We start from the raw sequence: 27,517 nt of genomic DNA, 5'->3' as shown, positions 1-27,517 counted from the left end.
ACAGGGACAGACAGACAGACAGACAGACAGACAGAGACAGACAGACAGACAGGACAGACAGACAGACAGACAGACAGACAGACAGACAGACAGACAGAGGGAGAGAGAGAGTGTGTGAGAGAGAGAGAGAGAGAGAGAGAGAGAGAGAGAGAGAGAGAGATTATGCATGCGAGGCATCTTTCAATACCATGGAATTGCATTTTACGGAATGCGAACAAAGCAGGCCTTTATATAATGAACGTAAATGTATACGGGAATATAAGCGCCTGAGGCATTGCATTGCAGTCAGTTATTGCAAGCAGTTTGTAAAATATAACTGATTGAAAACCGACGGTAGATAAGTAGCGTGTAAAGGTAAGATGTATTCGTACTATCTATGTGTTTGTGTTACCAACTCCGTCGTCCTAAAGAAGTGAGATATTGCCTGTTATTAGCCACCTTAACGGCGGAGACGGTAAGGTATGTTGACGGACCGGGTACGGGACGCACGGCGAAGTGAGGGGAGAGAGGGGGAACAACGGGAGGGGGAGGGACGGCGGGAGGACGGCGCATGGCCGCGGGGAGGCATGGGGTGAGAGGGAAGCGGAGAGGGACACGCCAAGGCGCCAGTCGACAGAGGGCAGCGAGCGCGTCAGCACGTGCAGCAGTGATTTTTTTTTTTACCTTCTTCCATGGAATTCCTAGAACACTATTTCGTTTTTCTCGTTAAAGGGGAGGGGCCGTTGTGAACCCGCAGGCGGTGTGGTTCTCAGCGGGGGATCGACCTTACATCAGCGCGGTGTGGTTCTCTCGAGAGAACTCGTCAGCGGGGGATCGACCTTACATCAGCCAACTATGTGAACGTGATTACCGTGCAGACCGGACCGAGGACGTCAACTGCATTGGTGAGAACTTGTAATGTAGCACACTGTCTGTGTTTGTTATTTCATCAACTGATCATACGGAGTCGCCCGTAAGCTCGGATATCCATTCCATTTGTGGGTGTGCGTGCGTTCTGTCCATTTGTTACCATTACCGTAAAATGCTCGTCTGTGTCTCCATTGAGCAGCGAGGCATAGCTCGACATGTACTTTAGCACTTTACGGCTAACATAATTGGGTGTCCCAATTCAATTCCCAAACAAATCGACTCCGAATTGGCCCGCAGCGTCCAGCTCCTCACAGCCCGCAGTCTAACTGAACACGTCAACAGCAAATCAATTCGGGCTGCCGAGTGCGCGGCGAGCGGCTGCGCCAATATTTACCTTCCTTCTCCTCCTCGATGGGCTGCATGCCGACTTCTTCACAGGCCTCGTTGACGACGCCCTCAGTGTGGACTTCTGGCGGCTTGGTGTTGAAACTGATTCTTCGGCTCTTGTCGCTGGATGGCGCCAGCCTTTTGATCGACCTGGAACGGGATAAATCGCGTGAGTCGTCAGTAACGGCTGTTGTGGAAGGCTATCGTTGGCTATATCGGTAAAACTTTGATATCGAGTGCGTTCGAAGTATTTCACATTGGCAAAATAATGATGACTCTGTCCAAGCTTAGGCACTGCGTCAGTAGGTGCGATCCGGAATAACAAGTCAATACACATGTTGTTAGTTCACAGAATGCAGCACGTCTCCTCACTTTTTCATCTTCTGAATGCTGGACGGCTCTCCCTTGAGCACCTCGTCCGGGTCTTTGCCCTCCTCCAGACACTGGAGCTTGAGCTGCTCCTCCTCGAAGTAGTCGTACAGCCGGTGGGTCCACCCGCCCAGGGCGCGAATGTGCAGCCACAGCGTCTCTGGGGGCGGACAAGTTGCGTCAGGTGGGTCTCTTTAGTCACTGAACAACAAAAGACTATGCCGCTCTTGTGCCTAAAAACAAACGGGATTGTTTGTCATTCTTCCTCTGACTGTTCGGAAACTCTGAACTCTCCGTCCTACTCCTGACCGTTCGCCAGCTCACCGCTGTGTGCTGGAGCTCCCACCAACTCACCGTTCCGCCGCAGCGCTCCCACCAACTCACCGTTCCGCCGCAGAGCTCTCACCAGCTCACTGTCCCGTATTAGGGCTCTCACCAACTCACCGTTCCGCCGCGAGACTCCCACCAACTCACCTGCCCGCCACAGGGTTCTCACCAACTCACCGTTCCGCCGCAGCGCTCCCACCAACTCACCGTTCCGCCGCGAGACTCCCCCAACTCACCGTTCCGCCGCAGGGCTCTAACCAACTCACTGTCCCGCCGCAAGGCTCTCACCAGCTCACCGTCCCACCGCACGGCTCCCACCAACTCACCGTTCCGCCGCAGAGCTCTCACCAACTCACCGTTCCGCCGCGAGACTCCCCCAACTCACCGTTCCGCCGCAGGGCTCCCACCAGCTCACCGGCCCGCCGCGAGACTCCCCCAACTCACCGTTCCGCCGCAGGGCTCCCACCAGCTCACCGTTCCGCCGCAGGGCTCTCACCAGCTCACCGGCCCGCCGCAGGGCTCTCACCAACTCACCGTTCCGCCGCAGAGCTCTCACCAACTCACCGTTCCGCCGCGAGACTCCCCCAACTCACCGTCCTGCTCGGGCGCGCTGCTGATGGTGAACGGGTGCCACTCGTATTTGGCGATGGCCGGGATGTTGACGAACAGGTAGTCACCAGGGTGGTAGTCCATGCTGGCCGGACGCTTGATCACCTGAGGTGGACAGGAGGGTGAGAAACGTCAGCTCAGACCCGTGCAATACATTTACGACTCAGCTTGCATGCTAAATAAAGGTACAAATGCAGCCGCAAACGCCCTTTTGGGACGATGACTACCTGTCGGGCCGCAAAAAAAAAGATGTTTCGATGAAAAATATAACTGTTACGTTGTTTTCCTATATGATTTTTGTAGTCTAACCGCTAACGGTCTTGCTAACGTGACATAAACTATATCATGCCATTCCCCTCAGCCCGCGCCCATGTCCTTTGCAAACTCACTTAACAGTTGGGTGACCTTGCACGCTGACCTCTCGCCCTGTGTGACCTTTGTGCCCAGCCCGTGTCCATGTCTCACTCACCAGGTGTGTGACCTTGCTGGGCAGCAGGATGCCCGAGCTGATGTAGGTGCGTCCGTGGCCCGTCTTGGTGCGCACCAGTCGGATCAGCCTCTCCAGCAGGTACAGCAGACCGGGCACGATGAACCAGTGCCAGAAGTGGGGCGCGTGCAGGATCAGCAGGATGTAGAACGGCACGTACAGCAGGTGGGTCCAGTAGAACACCTGAGCTCGGGCACAGGGGCAGGTCAGAGCGGAACGTGCGTGGAAGTCGGGTGACATTGGAGAAGCTTGTCATGGCTGGATGAAGCCTGTGGCATTACAGGAAACGTTGATGCCTCCAAACGATTGAGTTTTAAACTTAATCGAATTACCTCTGCAATAATGTATCACACACTGCTAAGTGCCTCAGCCTGACTATCCACTAAGCGACCTTTTTCTCGCTACAAATATTAGATAACAAAAGACGGTAGCCCCTCTGTCCTCCGCGCCCAAGTTCACTCGGACGCTCACCTCGAAGTTTCCCTTCTTGCGGACGAACGGTTGTGAGCAGATGACCATGACAATGAGGATGGCCATGAGGGCGACGCCGCTGGGGTTGGCGAAGCCCGGCACCAGGCCGAACTGGCCCGGCTTCATGGTCAGGAGCCACTCGGCGTACGTGTAGTTACCCTCGTTGAGGATCGCCAGCGCGCCGTCCGGAGGCACCACGTTCACCGCTGCAAGAGAACGGAGAGCGTAACATGAATTAATGTGGGAGCGTGGCTTATTACTTGTTACAGTTTATCTGTATTACTAAAACACGCGTTTTGCAATGATACGTATTACTTAACGAAATAAAGTACACAAACAAATGTAATATAATAATGGATACGAAATAATAATAATAGATACGTAAACAAAGTACGCATTACTTTGTTTACTTTTATCACCTAGATTTTACATCGCTTAGAATTGTGCCATTGTACAAAAAGTTTGGTGCGCCTCTTGCATTAGATGAAGGTAATCACTTTTGGTTCCACTAACCGAAGTTGATGAAGTGAGCGATCGTGTGCACGGCACTGTAGATGAAGATGAACCAGCCGGCCATCTTGTGGAAGTAGATGTGCTCGTCCAAAGGCAGCACGGACGCGAGTCCGTTGGTTCGAGCCAGCGTGATCAGGTTTCGGAGCATTACGGCGACGATGAAGGCACAACAAAAGTTCAGTACGTAACCTGCAGAGCAGTAGATATTTAGAGCACGGAAAGACAGTGATCCCGATTAGTATACGCACATTTAAAGATGTTTATCACGAATTAAGCGTACTTCTTTATAAAAGCCCAACTACCTAACTGAGCAAGCACAATCTTTCAGCATCTGACGATAACGCTGCGACTTCGTTTCCAATTTTACGTCACAGACTCACAGTATAGAGTTGTGCTGACTTACCGCACGCCCTGGCGATGATGTAGGCGACCGGGAAGTCGAGGAATTGGACGATCCGCGCCACGAACATGCCGATGTTGACTGCCAGGAAGAGGAAGAGGAAGGCCAGGTAGACGTAGTTGTTGCGGATGTACGGCAGAGAGAACTGGTAGGGCACCATGTCGGACAGCGACTTCAGGAAGGACGTCCGCTTCTTCGGCTGAGGAGGCACCAGCCAGCGGTCGATGCTGTAAAAGAAATGAGAAACAGAACGTCACATAAATTTTCTGACGAAATCGAGCAAACCATGATCCCAAGTGCAGATGAGCTTGATGTGTTTCACTGGGGTACCTGGAGTAATTGGCCCGACCCGAATGGGCTGCTATATGTAGTGTGCGTTTGCTTGGTATTTAGTGCTGCCAATGCACTGCTTTATCTCAGCCTCCAGTACCGTAGAGGGCCAGGTCGGGCGCCATAGACCACCCAGCCGGCGGTGGATCATCTCGTTGCGGACCGTCCCGGGCGTCCCAAAACAATCACCGCCATCAAACACGGCCCCCAATGGCCGCAGATGGCCGGTTAACGACTGGGACAGACGGCGCTCTGCTGACGGCGCCGCCGGCGGCTGGCAGCCGTGCACGGAGGGTCGTTACGGCCAGCTACCCCGCCCAGTCGCTGACCCGCCCCGCTGACCCGCCCCGCCCCGCTACTGACCCGCCCCTCATCCAGACCGGGCCGGGACGACAGGGCGAGGGGTGCCCGCCCGGGAAAACGGTCTTTTGTTAAGAACAGCCGGTGCACAATGCACGCGACATGGCTGAGACGTGTGGTCAGCGCTGACAGGCGGGCAGTAAGGCGATGAATGAAGCCGTTTGTTTACGTAGTGAAGTACGAGCTATAGAAGCCGAGTCATGCCTACAAACGATAATTTATGAGGCCATTATGTGGACAGCAAAAAGGCGAAGCCTTGTCAAAAACTGTTTAAAAGGGTATAATTTCAAACAAGCTAGGTAATTTTCGACTTTCTCTAAACAGGGTGAAAGATATATGCTGACAGAAAATACCCGTAGGATGCTTGTATCAGCCCCTGTTGCGATTAAATATCTATTATCAAATGATTTAGGTGCCTCATAAATTTTCAAAAACCGATACAGAAAAGCAACACCATGCATCTCTAAAGAACAAACAGCAATTGAGCATTCACTATACAAAATGATGGCTTCCAGTTTTACCATGAACGATGCTACAAGACAGCTGTTTTTTATAGTTTTATCGTTCCCCATCGATGGTTGTTGCGCACCTGATGGAGAGGTTCTCGAGCAGCCCCTCGTGTTTCTCCAGCTGCGCCTTGAGCGCCTCGTAGGTGATGGCGCCCGTCTCCTCGGCGTCGGCGTCCTCGAACAGCGCCCACGTCAGGTCCTCGATCTGCTCCTCGCTGAAGCGCATGCCGTTCTCCTCCATACAGGCGTGGATCACGTGCTGCAGCTCGTTGTGCTGAATCAGACCGTCACCTGTCGACGGGAGAAATGGAGCTATACATAGATAACAATGAACGCAATGGGAAATAGTGATGAACATAACTATGAATGTATACCAGGATACCTGCAAGTTAGCGGACTTTGTTATCACTTATAAAAAAACGTTTAACTTAAATCGCCACGGAAAGCATTCATTGGTAATCGGGCCCGTTGGTTTGGTAATAAATGTCATTCCCAAGCCATGTCATTGACGTTTGTTTGTAAAACTGTCTATATTTCTGTGAGTCTTGCACCGACTTTGCCGTGCAATATGCCAGTAACCAGGCTAACGGTACTGCTTCGAGGAAAACGGTTCCTAAATAGAAGGACGAATAGGTATCTAAGTCTAATTCATCCAGTATAGGTAAAGCTAACAATAACAAAACCAAAGCAAAGTGATCGGCTAGTAAGACAAATCAGCCTTTCGCTCCATGGAAAAGAGCCAGAGACGACCTAGCTACAAAAGCGAGTGAAGTTCTGTGATACTTTATGTTCGCCGTTCACCGGTGATGCTGCTTCACCGGTCACGGAGCTCTGAAGGCCTCGGCGGCATCTGCCGACGCAGAGCTGCTGCCACCTACCGTCGAGGTCGTACACCTTGAAGAGGAAGCGGATCTTGTCGTCGTGTGACTGTCCGGCGAACTGGTGCATGGCGTCGAGGAACTCCTGCAGTGACACCGTGCCGCTGCTGTCCCGGTCGAATATCTGGAACACCCGCTCCGCGAAGAACGGCTGCAATGGAGAGCGAAAGGTCAGCTCGGGTCAGGTCAGGTCGGGTAAAAAGGTTAGGTTCCGACTGGGTCGTGTGGGGACGGTCCGGTGGCACAGAGCATGTGGTGATAGGGTGTGACGGAAACGATTGGTGGGATATGCTTGTTGGAGTAACCATCCCATCTCTAACGCCACAATACCGACATGATGAGCCGGAATTGGTACAATATCAAGCCGAGCGTGTATCAAGGCGAAAGTTAATTCGATTAACCTGCGTATGGTCTCTTCTGTGATGGATGGACAATACCCAGACCCAAATAATAGATCACGCTGAAAGGTAAATAATAATCTGTGAGCATTGTGAGCGCTCAGATAATGGTCGGCTGCGGTCAGTGCGGCTGGGCGGCCCGAGCCCCGGCTGGTCGGTGGGGCTGTAGTGAAATGGGAGCTGAACAAGTGGAGATCGTTCGGATTGGGCCGGTAGAGCGGTTATCGTGTGCCGAACCTGTCTGCTGTGGTGAGGGAGATTGATCGTGTATTTGTCTCAACATAAAAGTGGTAGCTAAATAAGCTGTTAAAAACGTTTTGTTAGGCATTTCCCCTCATCAGGCAAGAAATGTTAAGCTTATCGTGTTCCTTCAAATGTGTCAATAAACACCATTGTCTGGTATTATGAAGTAATGAGCATGTTGCAAGATAATTTCATCTGCCGAAGTCATCACACTGACGGGAATCACATTGATGCTGGTAAAACAGATGTAAATGCGCACAAAACGCTATAGCGCTATGTGCTTATAATGTATCGCTCATTGCTTGGAGATAAATATGAAAAGTACGCTCTTTCAATATCCCTGGAAAATACAATTCTGTCTACAGATCCAGCTATTTGCCAAGTCGTTTGTCGTTGGACTCGTTGCAGCTGTGCGCCAAATCAATCGGTGCTAGTTCCGGAGATGTCGACAGCAATGCCATTGGCCATGGACATCAGCCTGGCCCCCGTTCCGCTCACCTCTTCAGAGAGCTCATTATTGATCCCCTGACCCCAATTTTCGACCGGCAGCGAAATCGCCCTCGGTCCGGTTAACAAAGAACACAGCCGCGGCAGCCGCGGCGCGCCCGGCTGCCACGCGAAGGTGGTGTTCACGGAACCATGGGTTCTGCGGTTCGGAGGGCGGCAGTGGGCCATCAGCGGAGCGGCTGACGGCTGGCCATCGGCGCCCACAGCGCTAGTCAGAGATGGGTGCCAGTGTCGTTCCGGGAGAGGAGGAAGGGAGGGGCCAACCCCGTCCGTAGTTCTGAATAGTGCAGCGGCTTTAGTTCTCAATAGCGTAGGAGATGCATTTGGATCATGGTCGCCGTAGGAGCTTACCCGAACTCGCAGGGCTGATTCGGGAACTGACAACCCTTCAGAAGAGCAATGGTCAATGTAGTTCCACGATGACGAGGCAAACTTAGAACAGACGATATAAAGTGGTCCCAACTCACAACAACTAAGTTTTGAACGCACTGGTGCAGCGTAGACACTTGACAGCGAGCTAAACATTTTCCATACCGTCTGAGTGCTGAGCTAATGCATGAATAACAGTTCTCTAAAACACCGACGACAGAGAGAACATACACCCTTTACACTGTTGGCGATTTGTTCCATGATTTATAGTGTTGGCTGAAATAAGCCATAGGAGCTGCATGGACAGATAAAGCATCTCCACGAACGACACAACGCGATTTCGTGTCTGAAACTGAAATGTAGGATGGCTATTATGTTCTCTAAGTGCACTGTTGTTTTGTTATTCTTCAAGGACAAGGTCAAGGACACTAAAGATTCACCCAATTTCTGGAACGCATATTGTCCGTGACACCAAACCATGTTAGAGGCCCAGAGTGCAGACGAACCGGCTATTCAAGGTGGTACGCGTGTGCTTCACATCATTAAGCCAGCCTCGTAAACTTGACAGCCGCCAAAGCTACCTGACTCGCACACTAGCAGCTTCATTATGTAGGCTCTGGTCTTGGACTCTTACATAACAAGCATGCTCGATATAAACGTACAAAATATAGTGCCTTGATTGGGACAAAGCATGTGACAAACCAGCACACACAAAACCTTGACCCCTTTTGTTCGTGTCATTCATGAGCGCATTCCTGATCAAGTGGTACGGTAGTTATGCGTGAAGGTGGTGATGGTGTGAAATCTAAAATATGGAAATGATAGAGCGGCAGTGAAGGGCTTAACTAGGTAATATTAAATGATAGCCGAATTAAGATGCTAAATGTCTGGGTTATGCAGAATAAGGCGAGATGCGCTCCGATTCAGAGCAGTTAGCCCGGTTTTCAATTAGCCTCAGGGGATGAGTGTAAGCATACTAACGTCTAACCCTCAATCACGCCTAATATAGACTGACGCTTTTGGGGGACGCACTTTGCTCCCGCGGCCGATTTATGCCAAATCGGTTCTTCCCACGGCCGATTTACGCCAGCTCGGTTCCTCCCGCGGCCGATTTACGCCAGCTCGGTTCCTCCCGCGGCTGTCTTACACCGAGTCCATTCCTCCCGGATAGGAAGAGGAGGACCGGCCGTCCTCCCATCTCAGTGCGGCCTTCAATAACATCCCGGCCATGCTAATTAGTTCCCGAAATGACACCGGACCGGGCCAAATTAGGTGTGGCGTAACTGGGCACCGTCTGCCGGCGGGCCGGGTGGGCGCGGCACGGCGCCGACCGGCCCCCTCCGGGCACAGACTGTCGACTCTTCGGCGGAGCACCGCCGCCCGGTCAGCGGCGGTCGGCCCGCCGGGGGCACACGGGGTAACTGTTGGCGCCGCTCTGGTCGGCACCAGGTGGACCGAGCGGGATGGGAGGGGAGACACTCTGCAGCTGAGAGCCGCAGGCGATGGAGAGGTGGGCGGACGCAGCACTTGACCGGGCCTTCGCCCACAGGTGAACAGCTCCGTCCGGAGTACTGCTCTTTTCACGAACACCCCCAGCCGTCAGCACCATAGCTATACACAGCTGCCATCAGCGCCACAGATCGCACAGCTGCCATCAGCGCCACAGATCGCACAGCTGCCATCAGCCCCGCAGCTCTCGCAGCTGCTGTTACAGTAGCTGCAGCCTGGCAGTCGGCCGCGCGGTATCCATAAATCCCCTGTCCTGGGACGGCGGAGCCAGCGGCAGCCGGCCACCCTCTCCTCCTTATCTCAGAATCAGGATGGGCATCACGTCCGGCCAGAGATTCCACTGACCGCGCCGGTTATCGGTTCTGGCGGTCTGGCGTTCCGCGCACTGTTCCGCTCGCGGCTCGAGGCAATCGCACAGCCGCAGAGTAGGAACTCAAAGCGGCAAAAAGACAAGATGTTGAATACTGAGAGGTAGCTGAAAATAAAATGCATGAAAGTGATTGTCAAGTCAAGTGAATGCTTCGTTTCCATGTGTGCATAATATTTATGTTACAAGGCAAGACCCTCAAGCACACACTTAATAAAGAGGAGGAAGAGAGAGGAATGAGCTTGGAGGGATCCAGCGTTGCCATGTGGCATGTGCGTGTCTTTCGGCGTTCCGTGCGTGCCTGTCCCGCTCTATACAGTAGCAGTTTCGTGTCCGTCTCCCCCGTTAGTAGCCGTAGCGTGTCGGTAGTCGACTGGCTGACAAGTGATCGGCGCTGGAGAACATGGCCAACCACAAGGGAGCCGGCAATCCGCTAGATTGGCGCAGCGGTTTTGCAGCGCTGTTAGATGCGGCAAAAAGGAGCCATCCAAAGGTGTTGAGACCGGGTACATCTGCTAACCTGCTATCAAGGAATATGAAGAAGCTATATAGTTATCGACAAAGACGTTGCGACGTGATAACATTTTTGCAGCACGTCGCATTGTCAAATGACCGTTTTGCAATACAAATAAGTGATTTATATTGACATTTCAATTACAAAATTACCAAATGGGGGGGGGGGGGGCGTTCGGATAGCCTAAATATACGTTTCAAATAAATCAATGGATGAATGAAAGAATGAATAAATGAATAATCAAATTAAGTAAATGAATAAATGAATGTTTGAATGCCAAATGAATCAATAAATGAAAGGCCGTATGAACAATGATTATGTTTAGCCATGATACTACCTGTTTAAAGTCGACTAACTGGCCCAAACTGCGGTCATTTTATTGCTAAGTCCTGTAACACTGGGCTCGCGAGCATTTCACAACATATAAGCAAATAAACGTAGCTTTTCAAATGTTCTTTTTTATCAGAAAATACCCTCATTGCGTAAATCAACTTTCAAGTGGACCTGCCCCGGGCACGTGCAATTATCCAGATGTGAATTTAATGTTAACTCGCTAATCAGTGTAGGAACGTGTACGTTAATTAACGTCAATGCCCATTACACACATAACTTCCATGAAGTTAGTGCGCAGTATTGCCAATTGGCTCCCTGAATAGTCACGAGAGTTGAAGTGATGTTCTACCAAGTGCACATTAGTTTTACTTCCTGGAACCGCTCGCGTGCCATTCTCCTATCAAAGGCCGTTTAAAACTCCGCCACCATTGTCCAGTTTTTATCCCCGTGAACAAAGGTACCCTGTATGCAACGGGAGCGGAGCAGCAACACGTTGCTGCTTGGTAATAGCTACATTGTCCATATTCCACTGAGCTAAAACTGCCAGTAATATAATTGGGTCAGTGGGATGCATGCAAGAATTGCGGCTAGTCCGAACCCATAACTTATATGGATCACAGCTTCTTCAATAGCGAAATGAGTCACAATCTCTCGTAAACAGTTCGCAGTCAAGCAGTAGGCGCCTTATCAGTTGGATTTTATTATCCGTGTTTTATCATTCCCGGCAAATAATTCAAACGAGCTCACTCCCGTCAGTGGTTCAACTTGTTCTGTTCACGAGCCATTCTGAGCAACAGCGACTCAATGGTCCATTAGCTAGGGATTTCCAAATATTAGCTGGCTAGGGGCTGCTGGAGGAGGGGGAGGGGCCGAGGGTGGCTGGGGAGGGGGGAGGAGGCGGTGCCAGCAATGACCGGGGGCTCTGTTGAGCCAGACCTTACCGCCAGTACGTGCAGAGGCTGTGTCGGCCTGTTGACTCGCCACGACTCGACACGAGATACATGGCGGACGTTGCATGGTGGACGGCCACCGATGGGTGATGACTGATGGATGGTGGACAGTGGACAGTGGACGGTGGACAGTGGACGGTGGACGGTGAACAGCGGACGGTGGGCAGTGGACGGTGGACGGTGGACGGTGACCGATGGACGGTGGGCAGCAGACGGTCAACATGTCACCACGGTGGACGTGGAAGAAACATGTGGACTGCTGCGTTATGGCCGTTCTTCCGGGGATTTCCGGTCAACCGAGGCGACGGGCGATACCTCAGCAGAGGACCGTGAGACGGAGGCGGGCACGAGAAAAGAAAGATGTGCAAGAAGGGATATAAGGAAGAAAGAACAGACAAAAGCGCAGTCAAAAGGAAACAGGAGTCTACCCCGACAACAAGCGACCTGTATGATGATGATAAAATATGAATATAGCTCACATTTTTGGAGTGGACGATCTTGGTGAAGTCGTCCAGGTGAAGCTCCTGAGAATTCTTCAGCTGACCTCTGAACAACTGCTCCAGCCATTCTAGGTTCTCTTTGGTAAATCCAGTGCGAGGTCTGAAAACAGAACAACAAATCAGTGCAATTTATAGAACGAACGTAATAGTAAGCAAGCATTGATGCAACTAAGTGTTCGTCGAAGTTCGATAAGAACTATGTAAGAACAAACTTCTGCATTATTCGTCTATTGAATTACGGGCTGTTTCAGAATCAGTTACTGCTTGGTTAGCAAAGATGCAATAGGTTTATAGCTCTTATTATGTCGAAAAGAGAGATACCTATGTTAGATGAGGAATACAAAAGGTTTATTCATTACCTTAAATTCAACAAATACTACATGTACGGCACCATTGTGCCAGTTAATGAGGCCCACCAGTGGTACCGGATGCACCAAAACGTGGTCTCGTTAGAACAACACACTGTTCCGTGACACCGCAGTGAGAAAATCCCTCCGAAACACCACATGGTTCTCCTCATCCCAGCGCGCACGTGAGCGACTTATTGTAGCGCGGCACGCGAGGCATTCAGCACGTGCGGCCGAGTTCAGTGCTCGGGCGCGGCGTGAGCACGGCCGGGCGCAGTGACACTGATAACAGACCGCAGTGACACTGCCGGCGGACCGCACTGCGTCCACTGCTCCGACCACAGTCGTCGGGAACGGCTCACAGCCGGTGACCGGTGACGGCTCCGACAGGCAGAGTGCCGTGTGAAACCCACCCGGCCACTGCCCCCGGGCCGACCGGCAGCTCGTAAAGCCAGCCAAACAAACCACCAAAAGGCGTCGGGAAAGAAGCAGGTGACGCAAATGGCGCGGAGCTGCCAACCAAGCAACCTCATTAGGCGTGTGATGTATGTGGGCTCAGGTGTCTGTTGAGCTTCACGGGTAAAATATTTGGGAAATATTTGTATGTTGCTGTAAATAAATTTCATACTGAAATCAAGCACAGCAGCATTTTCTGGAGTGTCAGAAGAAATGGAGTTATGAAGCGTACTTGAAATCGAGAATCGTGAAATACCATCAACTATGGTTGGTTACAGCAGCTCGGGTTGTTTCATTTTGCATTTATCACAGTGAGGGTTGTTTAGTTTGCCCTTTTTATACCGGAAACACGGTATAAGGAGCGGTAGATAACTTCAAAATGACAATATTTAAGATGGGTAAAAATTATTTATTATTTATGCGCGTTTTAGGTGAGCACATGTATCTAACGTAAGTAGCACAGGACGGATCATAGATCAGGATCACCGGTTACCTCTCGGTTGGCAGTAATAACTTCGATAGCTATGACCTCTTCAGGTATCATTTTACCCAAAATCATAGGTAATTACGGGCATGAGCCCCGTCAGTACATGCTGTCGATCAGTAGTCGAATTACGGCATCGAACCACAGCAAGGCGGAACTGAATGCCGTGTTTTCTGCTGTAAAACACGTAGATTGCTCACATACGGATGATGCCGCGTGACGAAGTCAAAACTAGCTGACATAACCTGTCAGCAAAGTCAGTCCCCGCTTATTTATGAAGGAGAGTCATGCATACGGAAGCGAGCATAAAATGAGTTTGTGTTTCCTGTAAAACATGTGTCCTACTTGTGTCGAGCACCCATCGGTTATAGCACGACTCTGTTCGAAAGACTTAGCCAACAACACTGAAAAAATCGGTTTTCCGTTTCAGATTATGTAGATTTGGCTCATTCTGATTTAACCAAGCAATTGCTTAATTGCTAATTGCTTGGTTAATTGCTTGTTTAAATAAATGCTATGAATGGGCCAAATTATGATCTATTGCAAATGCTTTGAGGAACTGTTTTTAAATAAATTTAGTCCGAACCTATTGATAGGAAGAATTCATAAGGACAGAGCCACCGCTAAGCGAAGCTTGTTGCGGTGACCATGCTCTCTACCCTCCGATCGCGCAATTCCAGTTCTATGGCAGAATTTAGAGCCCAAAGTTTAACGTGCGCACATAGCCGCGCACGACCGGTCCCCTCACTGACTTCGCCTGGCTACGGCCTGCCACCAACCGCAACCATACCTGACAGGAGGTCCATAAATGTCAAGCGCCCGTCGCGCTTCGAACCCGGACTGTTATAACCGGGAACGCGTGCTCTCACCAGTCACCACGCGGAGTCCAACGCTCTACCAACTGAGCTACGGGACCGGAAGTGCCTTGAGGAACTAGCCAACTGTGCTTATGTCCTAAAGCACTTTAGTCCGCCCGGCGAATCAATCAATACAACTGGACTGATGCGGGCAATAGGCGAAAAACCGCCAGCCTGTAGCCAGTTGACCCAGAGCGGCGGCCCGTGGTCGACGCAGCTCCTGCCACCTGTCATTACCGTCACAGCAGAGGGCCGACATAAGTCAGCGCCGAGCGGCGGCGGAGGGCGGCCGACGGCACCCGGCAGCACCGCCGGCGGCCACAGACAATCGCCGTACATCAGCGGCGGCTGCTCACCGCGCCGCGGAGGAGGCAGCCGCCGCTGCACGGTAAGTCCAGATCCATAACCATTAGTAGTCGCTAACGGGCCGGCCCCACGGCCCCGTGACCGGCGGCGACGGGCTTTATGGCGCCCGGAGAGTTTATGGGTATCGCGCTCCGGCAGAAATGCACGTCTGCAGTTCCTGAGAATGGGTGAGTGAAGAGGTAGATCGGATATGGTCTTAGTATGTGCAGTCACAGTGAAATAGGCGTGGGTGTAGATTATACCACAAAACTTATGTTTTATTTTTTCCCGCATGTTTCAAAATGGCGTTAAAGCACAAATTTTACACCTCAAAAAGCATTAGCTTGAATGCATGGAGTGTGTGTAGCTATAACGGTGTCATTCTTCCTTTCCTAAAAATAAAATGTACTCGGTAAGATGCAGCGCCAGCGCCTGACCCCAGCTTGGTGTTAGTGTTCTATGCCGAGTTGCGGTTCTGGGGACTGCGCCGCCCGTATTGCAGCGTATCCCCACGGCCGTCCGTCGCCGGCGCGTGGCGAGCGCTGTAAGGTGACGAGCGGACCAAGACCGGCGGCGTTTTTAGGAGGGTCGTGATGACAACAAGCAGGCGATAAGCACATGACAAGCGCAGGGCACCAGCTCAGAGTAGCGAAAACAGCCAATAAAACCAGTGCCTGATCGGTTTGAAGTGTGAATTTAAATAGCGGTCAGCAGCGACCGGTCGGTACGGAGACCAGCGCTATGTTGCCCGATCCCCGAAGCCAGCCTGCTCCGACCACGCCCTGGCTCGCGCCCCTGGAAAACACCCCGTAAATCAGACCGGCTGGCAGATACTGCCGCCGAACGAGGGACCTGGGGAGACTGAGAGCCGTGAGCGCCGGTTGGTTAGGAGCGGCGGACGGCCGGCCGGTCAGACCCCAATCACGCGGCCGGCCGGCGCTCCAGTAGCTCATGCTCACGCCACCGTTTTTACCGAGCGTGGCGTGAATGGGCCGGGATGGGGCTGCCGGACGGTATCTGGGCCGAGACACGACCGAGAGCCACCTGTCGTATAGGCTGCTACACTGTGGCGTGATGCAGTGGTGTCACAATAGCCAGTAGTGCACCACTGACCACATGCAAAGTGATCCACCCTTCTCAGCTAGCCAAATATATCACAGTACAGTTTTGAAAGTTACAGATTTTGCGCGTACACATTTTGAAATAAATATTTATTTAAAAAGAAAAACTGAGTGGAAGCAGAATGGCCAGTTTCACCAGACTGGGTTGCTTCATTCGAAAATATGGCACGCTCCTAACTTGCTTGACTTCATTAATTATGCAGAATGACGGGTAACGCGTCTCAGACATGCAATCACATGGCAAGTAGTAATTAGATGTTTCGGAAGCATGGCAGCTGCATGAAGCGCCAATCATCCACCAACAGCTAAATCCCAGCATCCATATGACAGAGACTATATCATAAACCAAACCGGTTCCCCTCATAGATTCCTGCAGATGTGGCACATTATCACACCTAAGCTGCAAGCCAAACACATATCTAACAGAAACTAGGCCGTAACCGATCGTTTGTGTCACTACCTATATCCTTCAGCAGATAAGTACCTACATGTGATAAGGAATCAGCAACCGGTATTACACTCAAATAAAAGTCATGTTGCTATATTTCATGGCTAGAAGAGATGGGGTACTAAATGAGATGTTCAACAAGTGAGCACCATCATTCGGGATGCTGTTCAAACCAAGCAAATAATTCGTATATAAATTTTCTGCCATTAAGCCATCAACCCATCCACGCTCCCTTTTCCGTGCGCTTTTATCTCGTTTGCAGCATTCTCCTGTGATGTCCTCTATCCACCGCTCACCTGGTCATATGTTCCAGCAGCTTGGGCGACCAGCGGCTGTCGTACGGTCGTTTGCGCACCCTGTAGCCGGGGAGGCGAATCTCCCCGGTAGCGGACATCTACATGTCTGCCGGCCGGCCGCGCGGCGCTCCGAGCCACTCCCGCATCCCTCAGCGCGCGCCGCCGACTGGCCCTCGCAGCGGCATCAGCGCTACGAGCGCTGCTCTGACGCTCGGGACGCTCGGCGACGGGAGGTGACCCGAGGTGACACGGGTAACGCGAGACGGTGACTGGCGAACGCACGCGATGACGGGCGAAATTCGATGACGATCGGCGATCTCTCAAACGACTTTTGATGAGCGCTGACGCCCGCGTGGGAGAGATGCCGAGCGATGAACGGATCGTGCCTTGGTCGTAACTTCACGGGGTGCTGGTGCAGAATCGATCACAAAATCGAGCCCGCTCACACCCGCCGGTGTCAGTCTCTGTGGCAGCAAGTTTAGCGGCGACCTCTGGCAGTGTCGCACTACGCGCTTCTTCTGGCCATCACCCACACCAGTCACATCAGCTGCGTAACGTCGGAACCATCACCGTCCAGTCTCTGCCTCCGACTGACGTCCGATCGACTGGCCGAGCGCTCGGCGGCGGCAGCGCAGCCTCCTTGCGGCTCCACTTTCACTGTTTGGCCGCAAAGTGCAGGCCCGAGCGCCGCCAACGCAGCCGACGGCCCAGCAGTCTCGACTGGCATACCGTGCAGCAGGTCAGACCGGAGAGCTTCACTCTCACAGTGTCACCGTGTGCAGTGCCGTGGAGGAGTTGGTTTTGATTGTAGTTACCAGCCGTGCTAGTGGTTGGAGCTTGTTGGAGCAAACTGGTGTACTAAAAGTTATGTTCGTCGTGCATTCTGTATGATTACGGGAAAGGATTGCAAATTATGTGGTTTAACGACCCCGAAATAGACATACTATCAGAATCCAGGTTTGCTGAATCCAGTACGGCACGACCATTCCAATGCCCTTCAGTGCTAGGTGTGCTAGCAGCTTCAGATGTAGTTTTATGTACGGCACAACTATGATTGCAGGTCATTGTTATTGAAATTGACACTGATTTTCTTTGATGGGATTTTCCTTTTGAATATCACATCTTGCAGTCCCCTTGCTCGTCAAAGAGCGATCACAAACCACCCTGCAAGCGTCTGCTGCCGTCTCATTTTCCACAGCTCGGGTTTTCCTGCAGACGCCATTTATTTCTCAGTGAACTGCCCCGCTCAGCGCCAGAGGAGTTGACTTTCTCTGAAGAAGCTCGTTTGGCGACACAGGCGCCAGACCATCCATCGTGACCAATTAATCACGGGGTCTGGTCGGGCCGTCACCCAGACACCCAAAGGAGCGGTCTGAATCGTGACCCGCCGGCCGGCGGCCGTCATCAGCGGCGCAGACTGGCCACCAGGGATGGGCGACATCCTGTCGGCGCCGGTCCGACAGGTCACCACGGGTCACCGGCGGCGCCCCGAGCGGCGTCATCAGACGATGGCGTCATCGCGTCAGCGGCATCCCTCGCCGGCGATCGGCGCCACTCGGCATTAATAAACATTCCCTTTCTCGCTTATTTTTCAATTCAGCACATTACTCGATCGCCCACCAGGCCTGTAATTACACGAATATCGGAGTCAAATTGGCGGGCACAGAGCGCGCCGCCGCGGCCAGCGGTGCGCGGTCGCAGCTCACGGCGGGGCGTCATCAGCATGTCGTTATTTCCGGCACGCTGTCACCGCTGTCGGCGGCGGCTCCGACCTGACGCGCAGGTCAGACCGCACCCGATCGACTTACGCGACTGTTTGTCGGCGTATGTTGCGCCATGACATCCCGATATGCAGTGGTCGGCGCCCTCCTCCGTCGGTACGCGGAGACGCGTGCCCCGAGCCGACTGACCCGGCGTTACAACAGCATCTCAAACGGACCCGCGCCGCCGCCGCCGCCGCGCCAGGTCTGTGATTAGGTCGGATTCGTGACGGCCCGGGACGGCCCGGGATGACGGAGACGAGGGTGGGCGCCGCCGGGGGCGACACATGCGTTCTCCGGGCCGCCCGGACGCGCCCGATACTGCCGGAATCTTTGTCATTAGACAGGACTTGATGCAACGTTTCGGAGTTGGTGTGCATGGGTATATTTTCCTGACTGGTTAATTTTCAGCAAACATGCTCGATGAAACATGAATATTTTCTGCAAAAATAGCTACATTGGAATCCCAGGAAAGCGAAACGAGGACCTGAGCAGTAGAATAGGTAACATACTGTACCATATTTGGTTGCTCGGAAACGATAAACTACTAGAGCGACTTCAAAAGGCGTGGAAGATGGGTCGTAAAAACAACAGTAATTACAGAAATAGCTGGTGAATTATCATCCCCACTCTCGTTTATTCCAGGTCGGGACTAATTGACCTTTATAACTGCGCCCGGCTCACATATATCACGAAGGTAACTCACACGCGCACGATACCGGGACCGGGAATGTTTTTGTGTGCAAGTTTATGGAGCTTGTTATCCTAGCCCTCTGAGGCGTGCGCTGTTGCCGAGCGGCCGTGCGAGAGACAGTGACAACCAACGAGAATGGATTGGTCGCCACGACCGTGTGGTAGCTTCAAAGTTTCCGTGTCTTCAGCGCATTATCTTGCCTGTGTTTTGTAAAAACGAGCAGTCATCGTGAATCTTTCTGACTAATCATTAGGTCATAAATATTACAGAACAGTCGCTGACATTTAAGTCAACACTCATGAGCCGCTTACATGGGTTTGGAGACGATCTCAGCACATACCATCCATGAAATACCGTCCGCACCTCACACCTGCCTAGGAGCGCTCGCTGACCGGCCCCAGCAGCTCCGGATTACGGAGCTGCGGGTCTGTCTGAGGAGCCGCCACTGACCGCGACCCAGTGCCGGGGGCGCGGCTCTCGGACCCGGGGGCGGCCGAGCAGTGCGCCGGACAGGGCCCTCCAAACAGCCCACTGACGCGCCCCCGGGTCACCGCGGCCACCGCTCTACGTGAGCGGAACGGTAAATGGCACCCAACGCCGCGCCGTCCGTGGTGCGAGGAACGGCGCCGGCGACGGCCATGACTCTCATTTTGGAGATAATGGCTCAAACAGGCTATGTCTTCAGGTTTGGGTGCTAAAAACCTGGAGCAGGTTTCAGCAGTCGATTGGTATGTTAATGATCACAGGTGGTTGGCTCCGAGTGTGATTTTGGTTCCTAGCTTGTGGGAGACTCGTCTTCAAAAAAGAACATTTATAAATTGCATAATGATGGCTAATGTGCATTGAGTTAGGTGTAAACTACTTTCAACGCTTCTAGTGTTATTTTGAAAAAGGCTGGCGCACGAGACCAATGTTTTGAAACGTAGGTTCTCACGCTTAGAATTCTTATTTCAATATTCATGGATGAAAAGACCGACGATCGCTTGTCCATTTCTGACAGATCAGGCGAGCTCTAAAAATGATGACAGATATTTCATTGTGTCTCGGATGAGATTAATTCCGTCAAGACCCAACAGATACGTTGACAATGTGATGGACCGATGACTCTAAGCTAATGCATGATTCGGCCCCTGTTCCATCACAGTCACTGGGAAGTGTTACCCGGAGAGGTCGAACCGTCTGGGGTTGGCTCACGCCGCTGTAGGAGACGAATTACTACAGGTAGTGCTGAATTCAGCAGACGCAAACGGTGCCTAATTAGCTCTGCATTGCAGGAGGACCCGCAGAGACACAGTCTTAACTTCTGCCGTAAGCTGGCCCGGTCACCGCTGGCCGCATTTAGAGGCCATATCACAAAGAAAAGTGCGTGAAGTGCACAAGGGCGTAAAGCAATAAAACCCCGGCAATTAGGATAATTGGCCGGCAATGGCATTGCTCGCTCACGACGGCGAAACATTGCTTCTTTCACGCTTTGGAGGTCACGTCATGTCGGTGTGTTTTTTGTGACACGGAATATCGAATCATCGGTGACCCGTGGGCCCAGAACAGACGTCGTGGCATCGAGCGGATGTCAGTCATCTGTGACCCATTCACGCCGTGCATGAGCTCATTTTCAGCCGTATATTAGGCAAGTCTCAGTCCCACACTTAGTGTGCCCAGTCATTACACGCTTCACGGGTTTTAACTTTCCGAGTATTACCATATTTCGTGAATCACGAGTCATCGAGTCACGGAACTACATCAATCACGAGTCACCGCCCGTAGATGTCAGTGCCATGCACGAGTTCTGGTCGTTATTAGAGACTTTGAAACAGCCTCCATCCATTCCGTTCGGCCCAAGTGTCCCAAATATCGGCTCCGCGGGGTGCCGCAGGGCTTTCGGCTTTTACCGCTACCTGACTGAGATAAAACTTCTCTGAAATCATAGCGCTCGTAGATCAGAGCCCTGTGGCAGCCCAGGGCACCCACGGCCGCTTATTTAGATGTACTTATGATAAACACCGCGGTCGCAGCACCGGCAACTTTCTTCACTCGTTTATTGATTGAAAATCGCCGGCGAACGGTGGCCGGTGAACCTTACACAACAGTGACTTACCGTGCTCGCCGCTGGATGACAATCACTCACTGGGACAGATGCGCGTGTCTTGAGGCTGGCGTGGTCACTTTTTGTAACCCCTTCGACCGATTGATAGATCTTCTTTGTAAACTCGATATTCCCGCTAAACTTTCACTGTCATGGAAGATTCCTGAGCTAGCCTTGCACAATGTTTTGATTGCTTTCTGATTCTACCTAGCATGAACATTGAACATGCAAACTATTTCATTGTCATTTCTTGTATTGTGATATTTGGTCTAAGGCAATTTACAGTATAGCTTATGCGCGCCCCAATGGCGGTCTCAGCCAACTTCGCCCTAGTGGGTGGGGGGGGGGGGGGGGGCAATATTGTTACCACCCACCTCTAACTCAAAAACTAAGAGGGCTAGAAAGACGCGGTAAAATGCAGTCGATAGCTCTCAATGCGTACGTTTGAAAGTATTGCAGTCATTTTTCATCTTAGAACAATATTGAGGTCACCAGAGGTCATCAAAGGTCAAAATTTGCGAATTGTCATTATATTTTTCAGAAAACATGCCATTATCTCAGGAACTATGATAGCTAGAAAAACGCATGGAAAAGCAATCGATAGCTTTTGAACGCTTCTTATGATAAGGTCATCATCAAAAATGACCTCAGGTCAACGGTTTAGCCTCAAGGGGGCAAAAACTCCAAAAATAGCTGTTTTTACGAAAAGTGTGTTTCGACAATAACTTTTGACTAAAAAAAGCCATGATATTTCTATTGCCAGAATCGTGTTCCTCTCACCGAGACGCGTCGAATGAACTATAATTTGACCTTGAAAGGTCAACTTGAAAATTTGACCTCAGGTCAAGGTCATGACCTGACCGGAAAAGGTCATGTCGCATATCAGTCGATGCGTCTCGGCAAGACGAACACAATGAGGCCATCCCCAGCGTTCAATCTCTTTCCAATCGAGAATTATTGGCAAAAATCTGTTTGTAGCCTCAAATGACCTCGGATGACCTTTCTAGAGGCTATCAGCAAAAACGACACCTTGGTCGTCACGAGTGGTCCAAATCATTGTGATTCTGAAATATTTGGACTGTTCCTATGCGTACACACGGATCTAGAGGCATTTTCGTTTTTCTCCATTGACTTACCTATAATGGTAAGGTCACGCCACTGACCTGACCTTAGGTCACGGATATAAAAAATCCGAGATATACAAATTATAGGCGCCCATAACATCATGCAATCCACCAAGTTTGAAACCTCTCTGACAAACACTGCAGGCTGGACATGATTGCAAACTTTTTTAGGCTTTGTCAGTTAACTTGACCTGGTGACCTGACCTGACATGACCTGGGGTCGAAAATTTCACACATTGTCCAAAATTGATGTACAAAAAGCTACTCCAAGCGGCGCGGCGCGGTTTTTTATTCACACGCGAAAAACGCGACAGGGTGGTAACATATGCCCCCCCCCCCCCCCACTGGGGCGAAGGTTAATGCTTATGTAAGCGCAAGGGTAACGCTGTATTTTAATTAACTGACGATAAAATTTGTCAGTGGTGGATCAAGGGGGGGGGGCAAAATGGGCATTTGCCCCTCCCAAACGGCATAATTTTAACATTACGCCTATGGACGAGGCATGGAAAGAATCGATTAATTGTTATAGTTTGTCCCCCCCCCCCCCCCCAAAAAAAAATCTGAGCTGGATCCGCCCCTGAAATTTGTGCCTTTATATTGCTTTTTATTGATAATTTACCTCCTGATTTTAGTTAAGTTAACAACTTAACTTTATAACAGCTCAGCTAAAAATGTTCAAAAATATTTCGATGACGTTATTTGTCTGGGGAAGCTACGTTCAATTTAAAGAGTGCCTACTGCCTATGAAGTACACTGGCAAACGACCCACACGAAGCTGACAAATCTGAGTGCCGTGTGGTGTTGTAGCAGCTCATGTCGGAGCGGCGGCCAGTGGCGGCGGTTACATCCATTTACGGCACAGCTTGCTCAGTAATGGTCGCTCAGCGCACACGAGGCGCCCATCAGGAGCGATTGAGAAGGGCGGAGCGAGCGGGCGGTCGCGCGCGTGGCACACGAAACATTCCCCACAGAGCTGAGATTGGAGGTGGCGAGGGGCGCAGCAAATCGGTTATTGCATGGTGGGCCGGGCGGGGCTTTTGTTTACTGCCATCATGGGTTGTACTTTGTGAGAAGCTCGGTGTTCAGAAAGATACACGCATGAGTGATTTGAGGGAAAAGATAATGCCTTTGAGTCTGAAACACGCGTAGATGAAATACGTGCACGCAATGTTCTTTCACCAATAATCAGCTTGCTACGAAATGCACCGGTTATTGCGTTACTTGAGGGGGCGGGTGTCTCCGCAGCGAATAATATTGGTAACCAACTCACATTCGACGCAAGATTGGAGCTTGTGAGAAAAATACTTGTCCATTCTACCTTCTTATTGAATATAACACCTAAGCGAGACGAAGATAGAGTTTGTGTCGAAGCTCCGGAAACGAATGTTTAAAAAACCGAAAACACTTGTCACCACCTATCATTTAGTAGTCGGAGCTACAAAACACAGGCTATCGAATCTAAGTTGCATTTTCGTACATTTTTATTCAAAGTAAATAGCAATAAAAATGGAATGGCTATGTTCACACCCGACAAAATCGTTCCACTACCCGGCTGCTGAACGCATCCGACTGAATTATGAATCCACTGGTCATTTTCTTGGTCCCGAATCTCTGCTACGAGCCAGCAGTGTCATCAGTTATATCAGCAGGTGAGGGCAGCCCCAGGCCATTACATTTGAGCATGGTCTCCAGGATGACCGTCTGTACGGCTTAGTGACCAATCCAGCCTGCCCCAACTGGACAGTCTCAAAGACGGAACTCAGTGAGCCGTGAGTTAGCCGTGACTGAGCCGTGAGTGAGCGTGTACCACCACAGTGCACTGCAGGCTGTCCACTGCACTACTGCAGTAGGCACCGCAATCAATCGTGCACTGTCATGCAGGTGGCTGTGCAAGCACTGGCCCAGCGATCAGCGACCACAGAGCCGTCTGGTGGCCGTGTGTCGGTGACACTAGCGCTGCCTGGTGGAACGGCTCTCAGCTACCCAGACAACCGTCACCGGCCGCGGCGCCGTCCGGAGAATTTATCGGCAAGGCGAGGGTCAATGCTCGGAGATAAGCGAGCTTCACTGACTCATCGCCGTCTTATCACCTCCAATGACGCCCGAACATGATGCAACTATGCCGCTTTTATGTTGGGCAGTGTAAAAGAATGAACACAAAGACACTTCGGCATTCCATTGAATTACTTGACGCAGACGGTGAAACGCCAATAGCATGCAGTTGTCTACAATTGAGACGCGACTGAGCGCTGGTATCTTCAATCATGACGCCATCTACCCCTGCTCGATTTTCGCAGCGAGTCAGCCGGCAGCCACTGACACCACAAACCAGAGCCACAAACTGGGTCCTGGCGCCGACCAGCTGCCGCCCAGACGGTCTCCCTTGGTCTCAGATACCTCAGAGCCATCTGGTGGCGGATTGGGCCCACCTCAGGTTCCGATCTCACCCATCAGTCACACACTCAGTGCTGACGTCTGGTGTCTGACGCTGGAACCATTCCGGCTCCCAAAGTGTGCCGCACTGTGGAATTACCCGGATGGTCGCTCACTTGTTTTCGACATTCCGGACTGGAAATGCCGCGGACCCATCCCTGCGTCAATGCTCGTTCTCCGGTCAGGCGGTAGGTCCATTCGGAGGGAACAGGCCCCCCGCCGAGTCTCCCCAGTGCTATTTGGGACCGGGGACGGAGCGACCCCTGAGCCTCCCGCGGGGTCGGTCGAGTATGCAGCGACACGTGGTTAGAGGCACCGTTATTTCCAGGCTCTAACGGCTCTATCACCGGTGGCGGACATTGTTGAAGGGAAAATCCACTTGTTCCTTGCTCCATTCTCTAAGCACTTGCTGAGCTTTATTCTATCATGCGAGAGGAAGAGTTGCAATTCACATTGCAGTCAACAATCCGTAACCGTAGAAATAATATGTATTATCTAAGTGCTTAGTGGGATCGTATCTAGACACAAAAAGCGAAGAAGCCCAAGAACATGACGGTCTATGCACATGAAAGTGTAGGGCGACACTCAACCAAGCAATCTTTAGAACATGTGTTGAATTATTTAACATATCCACTTTCACCAGGTGACATGAGCCAGCTCATGCCATTCTATGCAGGGACAGGCGAGAGAAATCTTATCGGACAGGACTGACCCAGCGGAGGGAATGTTGCCTTCTTTTTCTGGCACGTGCAGGATAGTGCAGTGATGGAGGCGATGAAAACTAATTCGGCGAAAAAGCAAACATGTTATAAGTGGCGCAGATTATAATAGGGCGCATATTATAAAGGTATCATGCACGGGATGATTATAAACATACCAAGCATCTTGCTTATGCTAAAAACAATGACGCTGGTCGTTTATGTGTGCCCCTGTAAATCACCAGAGACCCACCTGGCGTTGCTCAGGTTGGCGATGAAGTCCATGGCGCCCTCCACCGTCACGTGGTTGTTGGTTTTCTCCTGCAGGATGCGGTAGAACTTCTGAGCGACCTGTAACGAGCCACACTGTCAGGTCATGGTGCCAGGCGTGCTGGGAGTTAGTAAACGGCGCACTTGTTAGCGTGACATAAGTCAACAAAATGTATAACGATATTAAAACCTTTTCGATGTGCAACTAGTTGTTTTTAGCATCCGTAAACCCTCTGACTTGTGAGTTCCGCCGCACAATAAGATAATCCTAACAGTCAGCAGTTTGATAACCCCGTGGCCTGGTGAATAACGGCGGCGTTTTTCACATAGTTCCGGCATTCCTGCAGTTCCGCCGGTGGCCAGTTTTTCCCACGGTCACGGGGGCCGACAGCAGTAACAGACGGGTAGGTGGCTCTCCGATAACGGCCGATAGGGGAGGATCGAGGTATGAGCTGGCACAGGCGATATCGCCCAGTCGGAGATAAACGGTAGGCCCAGCTGTGTGGACAGACTTGGCCGGGCGGATACAGAAATAGTTCGATGCTACTTGAGACTTGGCCGGAACAGTGATCACACGTCATAGCTCGTATCTTATTGACATTGCTGAAGACGTGAGTAATAATTAATGCAACTCGGTAACGCAACGTTCAACAATGGTTTTAAGCAATTACTTCAGCACAACTGGATCACCTGTTATTGAACGAAATAGCTCCTAATTTAGTCTTACTTACATGACGATGGTAGGCTTGTGGACTATCAATAATAGGTACAGGTAAAAAGGAGTTAGTCTGCATGCTGTGGGTCTTCCCTAAGACGATAACATCAATGAAAACGAAGAGGAAGCAATGCGAATTCAGCAGTGTACGGCACAAAACATGTATGATTCGGAAGGAGGGGGGGGGGGGGAGGGGACTCACGCCTTTGGCCTGCAGGATGCTGGCGAAGCGCTCGAGGGTGACGTCCTGGTAGCCACAGATCAGGTAGGCGGCCGTCTCGATGACCTCCACCAGCTCCCGCTGCTGGTTTGTCCTGCAGCGAGTCAAACGAACACGGCCCGTCACTGGGGTGCAGGAGGTCAGCCAGAGTAATGTCGATGGAATTTATTGTGAAGGTTTGCAGGCTTTTGAAATTGACGACGACGACGCAATATATGAAGTTTGCATTTAAAAGGATTATGAAAATTTAAATGTATAAAGGCAATATTTAAATATTTAAATATCTTAATATTTGTAGTAAAATGACAAAAACAAAGTTGTGGTGGTTCATTGTCCATGAATAACTAATTTCGTGTATAATAGGTGTACTAATTTATTTCAAGGGAGCCTCATATTGTCCCTCGCTCAGAGATGCTCACTGTTGTCGGCCTTTGAGAAACTCGATCCACTCGTTCTGGTCCAGGTAGCCGGCTCCGTCCCAGTCAAACAGACCGAACAAATTGGCGGCGGCGTCCTGCGACAGAGAGGGGCCAGGTCAGGGCAGAGGGCCAGAGCAGGGGTCATCGCAGAGGTCCGACCCGACAGCGTCTCTCTCTCTCTCTCTCTCTCTCTCTCTCTCTCTCTCTCTCTCTCTCTCTCTCTCTCTCTCACTCTCTCTCTCTCTTTCTCTCTCTCTCTCTCTCTCTCTCTCTCTCTCTCTTTCTCTAGTCATTTTTATCCCCTCTCTGGAAAAAGTAAGCTTCACTTCAGTCCATATGTTACCATGGTATTAACTATTAGAGTACACCATAAGTTTCAGATCAAAGGATCAGAGATGCACTGAAAAAGACTAAACTGGCACCTCCCATTCTCCTGTCATTAGCGTCTGTCTGCACTCGAGGACAGGCGTTGTGTCATGCAGCCCTCCCGTGCTCCGGTCTGAAATTGAGCGGGGACTGCCGGGGGCGTTCACGGACCGGGCTCTGCTGCCGACCGCCGCCCAGTGTC

General features: G+C 51.3%; 1 protein-coding gene across 2 annotated transcripts in view; it reads right to left on the bottom strand.

Annotated features, from left to right (window-relative positions):
• Positions 1-1,169: 1,169 nt before the first annotated feature.
• LOC122371887 (NADPH oxidase 5-like) overlaps positions 1,170-27,517 on the bottom strand; it is a 60,063-nt gene continuing 33,715 nt past the window's right edge. For both annotated transcript variants that reach the window (XM_043348654.1, XM_043348653.1), the window contains exons 2-14: positions 26,950-27,044; positions 26,513-26,624; positions 25,579-25,676; positions 12,159-12,279; positions 6,490-6,640; positions 5,692-5,902; positions 4,416-4,639; positions 4,013-4,201; positions 3,500-3,705; positions 3,011-3,211; positions 2,526-2,646; positions 1,609-1,765; positions 1,170-1,386 (exon numbers count right to left, since the gene is read on the bottom strand). In XM_043348654.1, coding sequence (XP_043204589.1) covers positions 1,185-1,386; positions 1,609-1,765; positions 2,526-2,646; positions 3,011-3,211; positions 3,500-3,705; positions 4,013-4,201; positions 4,416-4,639; positions 5,692-5,902; positions 6,490-6,640; positions 12,159-12,279; positions 25,579-25,610 — 1,815 coding nt within the window. In that variant the 5' untranslated portion in view covers positions 25,611-25,676; positions 26,513-26,624; positions 26,950-27,044 and the 3' untranslated portion in view covers positions 1,170-1,184. The remainder of the gene's footprint in view (positions 1,387-1,608; positions 1,766-2,525; positions 2,647-3,010; positions 3,212-3,499; positions 3,706-4,012; positions 4,202-4,415; positions 4,640-5,691; positions 5,903-6,489; positions 6,641-12,158; positions 12,280-25,578; positions 25,677-26,512; positions 26,625-26,949; positions 27,045-27,517) is intronic.

This window comes from Amphibalanus amphitrite, unplaced genomic scaffold (genome assembly GCF_019059575.1).
Source record: "Amphibalanus amphitrite isolate SeventyFive unplaced genomic scaffold, NRLGWU_Aamphi_draft 001288F_arrow, whole genome shotgun sequence".
In the NCBI taxonomy this organism is placed as follows: Eukaryota; Metazoa; Arthropoda; class Thecostraca; order Balanomorpha; family Balanidae; genus Amphibalanus; species Amphibalanus amphitrite.
The sequence above is the reverse complement of the archived record's forward strand: the minus strand, read 5'-3'. Positions and strand labels throughout refer to the sequence as shown.